This window comes from Haliotis rubra, unplaced genomic scaffold (genome assembly GCF_003918875.1).
Source record: "Haliotis rubra isolate DU_JTF1 unplaced genomic scaffold, ASM391887v1 Scf1486, whole genome shotgun sequence".
In the NCBI taxonomy this organism is placed as follows: domain Eukaryota; kingdom Metazoa; phylum Mollusca; class Gastropoda; order Lepetellida; family Haliotidae; genus Haliotis; species Haliotis rubra.
In genome coordinates this window covers 129998-142244 of record NW_025765432.1, presented here as the reverse complement: position 1 = coordinate 142244, position 12247 = coordinate 129998, and the positions used below count along the sequence as shown (strand labels likewise).

Below are 12247 nucleotides of genomic sequence, written 5' to 3'. Positions count from 1 at the left end.
TCATAGCTTTGGCAGTCGTGGTTTGATTCTTTATTTACCATAGGTCGGACCCAGACATACCTCGAAAAGCAGTCGACACGATGAGAATATACTTAATTCCATCGTTGTCTTATGCTTAACCTAGAAACGTCGCATAAGTCTCCGTCGCTTGTACGTACATTCCTCCCAATGATGACTTTATTTCTTGAAAATCGCTTTCTTTGGTAAACGATGTAGGTTGTAGGCGTCTTGGCGCTCTCATCCATCTTCGTGACGCCATGAGAAGAGACATTAGGGTTACGATGCTTCAGAGCGGCATAAAATTTTTGTTCACCCGCAAAAGCGCCTGGTTTCCTGGGATCGTAGTATTCCTGATGATAATCAACCTGCATGACTATACTTTCACACACCAACGTTTAACCGTCGTTTGATATGGTTCATCCATTGGTCGGTTTTGATACTGGTGTCTCGGTAGTCTCTACATTGATATTTCAGAAAATATAGTGGAGAGATGACGCCATGAGATACTGGATCACCATCCACGTGCACTGACGCCACTTCAGAATAACGGCGTCTTCGTCAATCGGCTTTCATAGACGTAGAAAAAAATGTATCGAAATCGCTCTGTCTCCCTCTCATACTTTTTATGAATTTCCATACCACCAAGGCATATGCTACGATAGATAGTATTCCAAATATGCCGCTACTCTCTCAGAGTCTATTTCGATCCACTTCTGTTGGTAAGTTCATTTCCTGTCCGCTATGATGTAAGGACTCACGGTGATTGTGCGCTGTCCGAGAATATATAAATGTGCACGGCTTCCCATGAGTCCGAATGTCCACGAATTCGATATCGCAGCTTCTCTTCCAGATGGCTACACACACTCTCCTTTTGAATAATACCAACGTTGACTACATCCCAACACGACTTCACTTCGTCAGAGAAATGCGCTCTATACCGTTGTGGTGGCTTGGCGACAATAACCCACTGATATTGTTTCGTATCCATCGCGAAATATACAATGAGTTCGGTGTTTGTATGTGTGTATGTTTTATGGTTCTCGCGAGTACGTATATTGTTTACTTTTGACTCGATGTCTGTGTACTTTTCTCGCTAGCTTCCCGGGACTGGTGTTTACCCTACGCGGCGAGGTGTTTAATTAGTGGGCGACGGTCGCTCGCCGCGGCAGAGCTCGCTAATTGGGGTACCTCTTTTTATCGAAAAATTTAACATAGGAATCCCCATTCAAAATTGCCGGATAGCGACTCATACATAACTACTCGTATTCTCCTTTAAACCCCTTTCAATACTCTGCTTCCACTTTGCTGTATACATTCCAAAACATTTGACATAATCATAACTAGTAGACATATTCATAAAGAGTATTTTGCCGTTGCGGGAGATACTAATGACTTTGTCTTCTTGTTTTCAAACCAGTCAGAATGCGCATAAGGACTGAGGTACTTTGATAAACATAGATTCTCGAGTATTTAAATAGGTTATGGCATTATATGATAGTTTAAGAAATCATGAAAATATATATCTTCATTTACAAAGAACATAACTGACATACTTTTGTTGCCTTATTTCTTTAATATGGATAGGGCCATCAACTGGCACGTAACATAATGGTTCTCGTGTTTCCAACTGAGTGTTTTCTCGGACGATCTTGCGGTCTTGCTTTGCAGATTTTACGTGCGACTTTTTTTAATTAATGTAATTACTGACAGTTACGAGTTTCAGATAATATATTTCTATGAAACTAAGCAAAGTGAACACCCTGCGTACATATCACTTCACTGGGCATATCTCAGACTGACATTTTTTTAGTTCCTTCAGAAGTTCTCAGCGTGTTCATTGTAAATTCCACAAGTGGTGGAATTTAGGTAGCAAGGTTTGCATGCAAGTTCAGATTACTGGTAGAAATCGCGTACGCTAAATCACGATAGGACTATTCACAAATTCCTGAGTTTGACATTTATAGTAAAGTCATTTTTGTGTATATATTTTGGGATTAAGTTCAGCTGAAATAAATGGAAGAAGAAAATATCATTTGCTACATTTTAGGAAAACACATTTGGATATATAATGTGGTAGCAGCAGGTAATATAACATTAGAATATGTTTTCATCAAATCATCGTCATCATCATCGTCATCATCATCATCATCATCATCATCATCATCATCATCATCATCATCATCATCATCATCATCATCATCATCATCATCATCATCATCATCATCATCATCATCATCATCATCATCATTGTTTTAATCAGATTAAATCTTTTATAGGCAACAATTTTAGAGTGCGCCGGTAATGTTTAGTACTGTTGGAATTAAACAGCAGTAGAGTTGTTTATCTTGTTTGAGTTCATACGCCAATATGAAATCCTTCCAGAGGGACCCGAGTCGGTATTTGGCTTGACCGGGAATAATACGAGATGGCCACTAATGGCAAATAATGGTCTTCTTGTAATGTGAGTTGACCAATATACATATACAAGAAATTCGGTAAGTTAGCGGAATAACTTCTGAGCAAGGAGTTTGGCTCCGAATCGAAAAGTCACAATTCTTTGAGCATCCGAAACAGCCATTGATTTTTGTCATGTTTGTCTGATTGTGTATGTAAATCTATTGGCTTTCAATGATTCTGAAGTTTAATGGGGGTACATACAGAAAACATTGGTGAAAAGAACTTGGTGTGTTGACCTCATTACACGTCTTTCCTTTTACATAGTGCCAAAACCCCGCAAGTGACAACGATCATACCTCCAAAGGCTTCAAAGTTATGATATTTCCATTACCACAAGACGCGTTTGGGAAAATTAGAGTGCACATATTTGTACATTATATACTGAGAAATTATACTCAAAAATTGTCTATTCATATCGTGACTAATGAAGCCTCCAGGAATGAATACATTCTAGTACATACATGCCTGTCAACAAAGGACAGTAAACTACCAGACTATCACATAGTCTATACAAACCTAGTATATCATAATACTTTTAATATTAACGTGCAATATACAGCAAGACATTATAGGTTGGCGGAAGCATTTCAATCGAAATATTGAAATCTCGAATGCCTCAAAAAGACAATTAGGACCCTAGATTAACAACGCCATACAGCTGTTTTTTGATGTGTTAACAATAATTATTGTGTCGTATGGATGTATGGGCTATGTTACTTGAACATTTAATAAGTGTAGGGGTAGTGGGAAGTCAAGTGTTTAAAGCGTTCGCTCGTCACGCCGAAGAACCGTGTTCGATTCCCAACATGGGTACGATGTGTGAAGCCTATTTCTGGTGTTCCCCTTTTCGAACTCGCGTACAGTTGTTGCATGAAGAATCTACAAGAAGCGTTAGTAAAATATGTCAGTATCCCCTACTGGGCCGTATTTGTTTGTTGTTTAACGCCGCACTCGGCAATATTGCAGCTATGTTGTGACGGTCTGTGAGCCGTGAACGGGGTATCAACTATGGAGCTGTGACCGGTCTGGATTTGAACGTATCGTATTGTATCTCGTCTTAAACAGGATACGAAACATAAAGCTATATAAGGATAAACTTTGATTGTAACCTGGAATGTGATTGTTTTGGTTTCATTTTCTAAAGCAGTTAAGTGTGATCATAGACATGGAACATCATTGCGTCAACCATCCCCACATGTAGTCCGCAGATATTGGTCCGTTAAGAAAAAGGTCACAAACCATCCCTCCTTTCTGGACAATGAAAGTTAATTATTACATATATTGAACTTCTAGCAGGGGCACTTGGAGTGTCTTCTTTAAACTGTCAACCGTTTCCGGCTTTGGTGATGCTGCGAGTGGTGTTTATTGTGCAATGTCGGATGCTGCAGATAGCGGAAGTCTTTACCCCAGAACAATGGTGTGTGTTGTAACCTGGATGGAGTAGCTTTGAAACGAGATAATAGTATTTTTCAGTGTTTGACATACCTGTGAGAAATCCCTGCCCATCTGCAAGGTATAATCCACCTGAAGATAGAAATGAAATGAGATGTATTGATTCCGTTTAACCATTCTATGCTCATGTGTCATGACTGCTGTGAAGCATAAATCAAAATAACGCCACCACAATTAGGGAATCCATATTTATTGTCAAAGACAGGATTTCCCGCTATGATGTTTTGGGGGTTTGTATGCATCTGTTAAGGCAAATGTGTGGGCTATTGTAAAGACATGTTAAGTTATATGATCACGACAATACGTAACACACAGCAGGTCGGTGATATCAGAACATACCAAACATACATAAACATACCAAAGAGGGCAACTCAGAAAGTCGCCGACCCTGATCACATGATAATTTTTAGTGGCATCTTACGGCAATAATATGTCACCAAAATTATAATGGAAATCCGACAGATCTTAACTGGGTGACTCAAAGACACAGTGCGATGACAGATTAACAGAGTTGTACACTACACTCTTGTACTACTTATTGGAATTAGTATTGGTAACTCTATAAAATGAGTACAACATATATTTACTTACTTTTCTTCTTCTTCCTCTTCCTTCTGCGCCTAAAAAAGAAATGAAATATAAGATAAACAGTTACTCATAAAAATCAATATTATTACATGTGAAATCTTTAAGGACACTTTTCTTTGCCAACAGTATTCAAGGCTTCCTTAAACCAATAAGCCTCCAGATGACTGTCTTGAGGTTTTGTAAACTAGTTCAACATTGAATGGGAGTAATTGGCAATACTACATCAGCTTCGACTGTATTATTTGTAACAAGCAGCTTGCCACCCTAATTACAGGCATGCCACTATGAATCATGTTTGGTGATTAAGATTGAACCACATAATTATTCAATCGACATATAAGTGTATCAAATAAAATACAGTTTGTGTAACAATTTGTTCTTGTAGGGAATAATTATTTCAAGTAGAAACGTGTCGGACTCCGAACAGCCATTTGGGTCTATTCCGAACCAACTGTGTGTCATAACAAATTAGCAGTGGATGAAGTAGCATTACTTGGCCGAATTGTCATTTGTTTTCTACGTGAACAGGAAGTTAACAAACTCTCTAATCGTTCCTCTTAAAGCAATATGCTAACAATTCCAGGCAGTATTGGGAATGAACGAATGGACTTCAATTCTTGAAATTATATCAAGGATGTAAACGAACACAAAGTATGGCACCAAGTGTGAAATAGGGCGAGAAGGTAACATTTGTTATTTGATTGGTTGCTTACAGACTGCGCAGGATAACCCTGTTTAATCGAGAACTGTTCGAAGCCTGTCTAAAGCTACAAACATGATTTTACGTCGTCGGTAGTATAGTTTGTGAAATGAAACAATGCATGTATACAAATTCTTATTGTAAAACATACCTTTCTTGCAGAATATATGATAAATACTTTTCATCATTTTCTTTATTTCATTACGGACGATCGATCGAGGTTTTTGCAGACAATATTTGTCAACTTTTCAAAAGGTACAAACGCGCGCTTTGGTGAATAATTATTAAATTGAAACATTTTACAAATACTTTACTGTCTTCTACATAAATTGCTGATCTGCAGGACTTGTTACGGGATCGATCATTTAACTGATGAGTAAGTGGGTTTGTGAAGATCAAATCTAACCCGGATCTTCACAGGTTATAACTGATGAAGCGTGGATGGGGATTTGTTTTCTTTCATGATGTGAGGGAGTAATAACACATGGAATTAGTTATTTTAGGATAGACGTGGTGATAATAACACAACTGCGGTCGTTCAAAATATAATTATTATCTTCTCAGAATAATAGGACCAAACAAACACTATTATTAAGGACAAACTAATGTATGGCCTTTCGTGGCCTTTGGGTATCGGCTAACATTGACTAACGTAACTGAAATTTGATAAATGTTTTTTTTTAATGTCTGATACATTCAGAAGAATGCACATGGCAAACGAAAGCACTCTCATTTAAGTATCAAAACAGTGGGATTAACGGTCTTTGACACCTAAATAAGGTCACGGTCAAGGCATGCCCCAACCAGCCTGTTATAGAAGACAAAGCCAGTTGTTCCGCACATTTTTATTTGGAGTTGCTGTCTCCGTTTGTTCCTAATTAGTACGACATAGCTGGGACCATGTGAGGTGATCCATGAGTGTTTTAGAGCAGGACACGTATCAGCGTTGACGATTCTTGCTATGTTGTTCATGTGATACATGTTTGTTTAACCGGACATGTGCTGCATTTCCTTGGCTTAAACATAAAGTAGACTAAGTTTATACATCGGATGTGCAAGTAGGGCTTTGTTCTGCCATATGTTAATATTAAGGCAATTCTGCAAGACTAATGGAAAATAGAGACACAATTATCGTGTTATGTTTCTTCCCATCGTGATTTTGAAGCCAGCGAGACTTGTTCGGTAAAGGACATCAGGGCGAACCTGTGAGGTGCTACTGTTGTTTGTACTGTACAATCAATGCACTGCTAGCAAAGTCATGCATTAAAAAGTCTTTTTAGAAAGAGCTCAAGGTATCTTGGATTTAGACAGACTGTTGGCTTAGATTTCCAATTGCCCATACATACATTACACGTATAAGAAGTAATGTCCATTGTTTGTCTTTTGTGTTTCTTTCTTTTCTTAACCGCCTCTGTGGTGTAGTGGTTAGAGCGTCAGCCCGGAGAGCGGAAGGTCGCAGGTTCGATCCCCGACCGCGTCATACCAAAAGACGTTAAAATATGGTACTTGTTTGTCCAGTGGGCTAGCACTATAAAACCAGCTTAAGTCTGGGCTAGTACAAGCAGCCGCACATACACATACACACGCATGCACTTCGTCATATGAGCGAAATATTCACAAGAACGACGTAAAACCCAATTTCACCTCACCTCACCTCTTTCTTTTCTTTGCGTTTATTTTTTCTAAGTTAAGCGTTAGTCTTGCTAGGAGGAAGTTTCGCAGTCAAGCTAGGTTCATAGAAGAAATCACGATCAGCAATTTGCGAAAACATTACGGAAATTACATTTTGTTCGGTAATAGCCGACTCTGCTCTAATAATGATTTTTTACGCATAAAATGCCCAAACTTTTCTGCATTTTCTGTATGAAAGAAGACACATGGAAAAGCATGTGAATTCAGGTGGTGTACTTGTGGAAGAAATCACAGTACATGTACTTTGGCAGACAAATGATACATCGTTCTGGTAAAAAAACATTTACAATAATGTAACCCACTTCTGACTTTGTACACATTTGAAGATCCGTGTAAGAACTGGTCTTCAGCAACCAATGCTTGTCGTTAAAGGCGACTAACGGGATCGGATGGTCAGGCTCGCGGACTTGCTTGACACATGTCATTGTGTCCCAATTGCGTATGATCTATGTTCACGATGTTGATCACTGGATTGCCTGGTCCATATATTTACAAACCACCGCCATACTGCTGGAATGTTGCTGCGTGCGACGTAAATTAAACCAAAACAACCGGCCAACCAACGTCTGATATTCTATTTATTTGGTCAAATGCACTTTCCTATAAGAGTGAATCCCACTTGAATATTTCTCCACTATCAATAATGTTTAATGAAAACATAATGTTTCAGGAACTTTTACTCATCAATAACTCCTCTTGGCATCAACTGTAGTATGTGTTCTTTTATTGATCTTCGTGACTACAACAACCACCAAATGATACTCCCACCAAGACTTCACTCTTCAGGGGCATGTCACAATAAACTGCACATCATTGCAAGAAATATCAATCGGTAGTATTTTTTTGTTGAGCTGTTACTTTTCACATGTTCTTTTCATGTGACGCAGCTCGAAATAGATTTGTCATTTCAATGCGTCGCTATCGGTGCATAATAAATATTGTCTCGTGCAGATCTTGTTATTCAGTAACCCATGCCAGTCAAGATGGGGATCGGGTGGTCCACCTGGCTTGGTGATGCTGTCACCATATGACAGTTGTGTGTATCGTTGATAATGGCATGAATAAAGAAGGATTATTTTAAGGCCGCTGTAATATAACTGGAATGTCTTTGAGTGCGATGTTAAAGAACCAATAAACTTTGTTTTTTGTTACTCTTTTAACCATTACATATGACAGATTTGTGGTTAGTCTTATGCGGAACACCAAATTTATTCTTTAAAAACTTGTGGTTAATTAATACCGAGCGATTAAAAGTGGCCAAAAAGTCGCCTGCTTCCCTCTCGTCCGCCAACGAAACCACAGACAGGTTACGTAACTCTGTCGCCAGATCACTGCAGTGACGTCATATGAGGAACGATTTTCAGTTAGTTGTATAGAAAATGTGTAGCACGCTCATCATTTTGATGATTTCTCGACATCAACTACGACATGCCGAATCGTTGCTTTGTCGTCCAATTGCTCCTAGGGTCGGTGATGGTGTCCCCATGCACAGATTTCCACAGGACCCGCGCAGTTCGTTGCTAAATCGGTTATGTTTGTGAGTCTGAAGCGGCGTTGTGGAAGCCTGAAACGATATCTTACTTGTGTTTAGATGGCTTCACGGAAGTTAAAGAATCAAAACTACTTACTAGTTGTAGTAAAATATGCATATGATTGATGACCATAAAGATTTTCTATGACACAACTTGTAACATAGCGATTTCTTCCTCGGAAGTGAGGTTGTGGTCGGTAACAATAATATTGTAAAGTAGTATTATATTGACACCCACCTGGCTGCCACGAGAAAATTGTTATGATATACGCTATGTCATGCAAAATCCTATTGGCCATCAATAAAATAAATGTTTTACTACCAGTAGAAAAATAGTTTGATTTTATAACTTTCGGTGAAAACAAACCTAAATACCATTTATCCTCAGACTGGCGGATGTTCCCGACAGAAGTATGCCATTTTAAAAATAAAACATCTGTTAGAATTAATGAGATTATAGTTTGTTTTCATCAAGTTAGAAAATCAAGACTACTTTCTACTCGTAGATAAATATGTATTGGAATCATGACCAAACTGATTTTGCATCACACAACTTATAACATAACGATTTCTTCCACGGAAGCGAGGTGGGGGTCGAAGTCACAATACTGCGCGATAAATTTCTTGCTACATTCCCATGGTTAATGTCCACACACCAGTGTGTAGATACTAGTCAATGTGCGTCTTTATATTTGGTCTTATAATCCTAATTAGTTTATTATCACACTTGTATGCATTTTGAAACAAAAATAAAAAGCAGACGATCTACTGATACTCATAGTGAATTTCTAACAGAACTGTAATATCTAGACATTTTATAGTTTGCCAATGTGAATCATAATTCGCACACACACCCTAGTGCATGTTGTCTGTCTCATTACACTTCACGGCGAAAACAATGATTCTGTTGAATGCTACGACAAATGAATAAAAACAAAATGCAAATATTAACAGATTAAAGTTATAGGAACAATATCAGGCCATTACCTTGTTCGAGGAATGTATCCATCAATATCCACAAAACTGTTCCAAATGATATGTCTTTTAACAGTTTAATATACGAAAAAGTGATAAATCTTTTCAGGTATTGGTGTATAGTCTCATTGGTCACCCAAGATAGCACACCTGGCAACTAATTGCATAATGTCTGCCTTTCTTTAAAAACTGTAATTTAGTTAGCCAATAATGGGCAATCAATCAATGTATTGCCGGTTAATCCTTTGAAAGAAGGGCGTTGTTTTTACGCAGACACCGACTCGACAGAGTGTATTCAGTATAGATTAGCAAATCTACATACATAAACACTACCTTTTGACAATTCCGCTGTGTAAGATAAAAGTAATTAATCAATCAGCGTGTTATCGGTTAATCCTTAGATCGATGTTTATAATGTTGAATATTTACTCCAGACACAAGAAATCCCAAATGGGAACCTTTGTTGGGTAATCTAAGTGTGTTACCACTAATTATACCTGTTATAAATTCATTAACTGACCATCAAGTGAATGATGACAAATAACATGTGTAGGTTTATACCACCTAACACGGGTTACAACAAGGGAGTATTAATTGCTGTATTGCATGTGAAAACTTATGGGCCGACACTGTTTTGAGAATACAAACAGATTTTTACATGACATGATTCAATATCGAGGGAAACAAACACAGAAATGGGATGAATTTGGATCAGTCATTATACAAATAGGGCCTAACGACACCAATCGATTTTGACAGAATCGTCTATGAAAACAAGTTGTAACTCGGAAACTAGGCAAAGCAGGAGACAAAATTAAATGACAGTAGATTGTGAGAACATATAGTTTTCATTTTCCACAACAATTGTCACGATTTCAGGTTTATACAAGCCTGTAAACAAGATAATTTAACCCCTAAAATGTAGATGAATTCTGCATCGGCCCTCAAAGCTATTCCTCATATGACGTCACAGAGGCGCGCCGCTCTGATTGGTTGAAATTTCGTTCGCGGGTGAGAATTGTGCACCGTTGTCAAAAAGGTCGATTTAAGTCAATTAAAGGTTGAAATGAGTAGTTTTAATGACGGGGTTTCATTTATAACGATGCCAGTTAGTGATTTATGTATTTGTACGCCCTAGGGGTTATGTGACCTTTAAAAGACAAACAAGCAATACCAAGCCAACAATTTTCTTTGATTCTTTAATTCATTAATCTTCCTACGATAAATACCGTACAGACAGAGCCTAAAAGTACAAGTACTGTGGCGATGACCTGGTTTCAACATGTTTCACTCATAATGTGTTTAGTTTATTGTGGTCACGATTTATTCACTGTCGCAGATCGTGCACTGATCTATCGGGGGTACTCCACATTGTGTGTGTCGACGATCATTACATGACTAAAGGACGAGTATTTAAGGCCACTGTCATATAGCTGGAATTCTTCTGGTGTATAATGATAAAAGACAGGTAAGCAACACCAAGCCAAGCTATTCTTTGAGATTTCATGAATTCATTAATTTTATTTCGATAAATACTGTACAGTACAAGTACTGTGGCAATGACCTGGGTTTCATCTTGGTTCATGCACTGTAAAAAATCTCTGTAATTTCTACGGTTGGACCAACGTGAAATATTCACGTTTGTCGCTGTAAACGAAAATAACGTCGAAATGCACGTAAGCGTTGCATCGTGGGATACTAATCCGGGTTATCGCGCTCGCGCACAGTAGCGTCACCGGTCCGCCATATTGTACAGCTAAGAAGTTGGCAACCGCGGGAGCTCAAAATTCATTATGATTAGCAGGTAAAGGCATAGGGCGTGACAGGAAGAGACTTTCCATGGGGCAGTTGTACAATCTCTTGAATATTTGTTATGTATTGTCGAGTATTTTATCTGTTTTTGTTCAACAATTTGATAGTTGTACAATTCATTAGTTCCGTGCAGATAGTGGCCACTATATCGCCATGTATCGATGCAAACACTGTTCATACTTATCTAGTACTCAAAGAAAATATGTTGCCCACTACCAGTACCATCGCAATGATGCCAATGTCAGATTCCCTTGCTGTTCACGGGCTAATGTAGGCGATTTTAATACCTATTCATCGTTCAAATCACATGTAGTTAGAGATGACTTACACCCTGGACAGAATGTGCAGCGCAGTGACAGTGAGATTATGCAAGGAAATGTACTTGCCTGCAGTATCTTTGATTGTTCAGAAATGTGTACGAAATTTCACGATTTCATAAAACATTTGAAACTTCATATTGCAAGGCACGATCGTGTTGGATGTCCCTACAAACAGTGTAATTCGTGCTTCACCAAAGTGTCTACCTTTACAAGTCACTTGTCTAGAAAGCATAGGTCACAAAGTTTGGAACATCTGGAAAATGATTTCATTGTGTCATTGATAGATGGTAACACAAGTTCTGAGAGTATGGTAGTTGATTCAGGCCTAAACATGTTAGATGGAGGAACCAACCCTTCTGATGAAATAACTGACATGAATAAAAAATTTGAACCAGAGGTCACTGATGACACTAAGAATCAGTATTTAAGAAATCTTGCATGCTTTTACATGAAACTGCAGAGTAAGAATCTTTTGCCAGTTAGTACCTTACAACAAATTGTGCCTGAATTCCAGGAAATGCATAATGCAAGCCAGACCATTCTTAAACACAATGTCACTGAGAAAATGAAAAAAAATAGGACTGCCAGAGGAGGTGATGGGTGAAATTATTGATGAAATAACTGTCAGTGATATATTCTCATCATGCAATGAAGGACCTTTCAAAACAAACCAGAAAAGAAACACCTTTTATAACAAAACTTTGCCCATGTTGAACCAAC

The 12247-nt window shown here is 38.3% G+C and overlaps 1 protein-coding gene across 2 annotated transcripts in view; it reads right to left on the bottom strand.

The window, feature by feature from the left end:
* Window positions 1-3766: 3766 nt before the first annotated feature.
* Window positions 3767-12247, bottom strand: part of LOC124269904 (platelet endothelial aggregation receptor 1-like) — a 34475-nt gene continuing 25994 nt past the window's right edge. For both annotated transcript variants that reach the window (XM_046704948.1, XM_046704950.1), the window contains exons 5-6: window positions 4501-4529; window positions 3767-3981 (exon numbers count right to left, since the gene is read on the bottom strand). In XM_046704948.1, coding sequence (XP_046560904.1) covers window positions 3782-3981; window positions 4501-4529 — 229 coding nt within the window. In that variant the 3' untranslated portion in view covers window positions 3767-3781. The remainder of the gene's footprint in view (window positions 3982-4500; window positions 4530-12247) is intronic.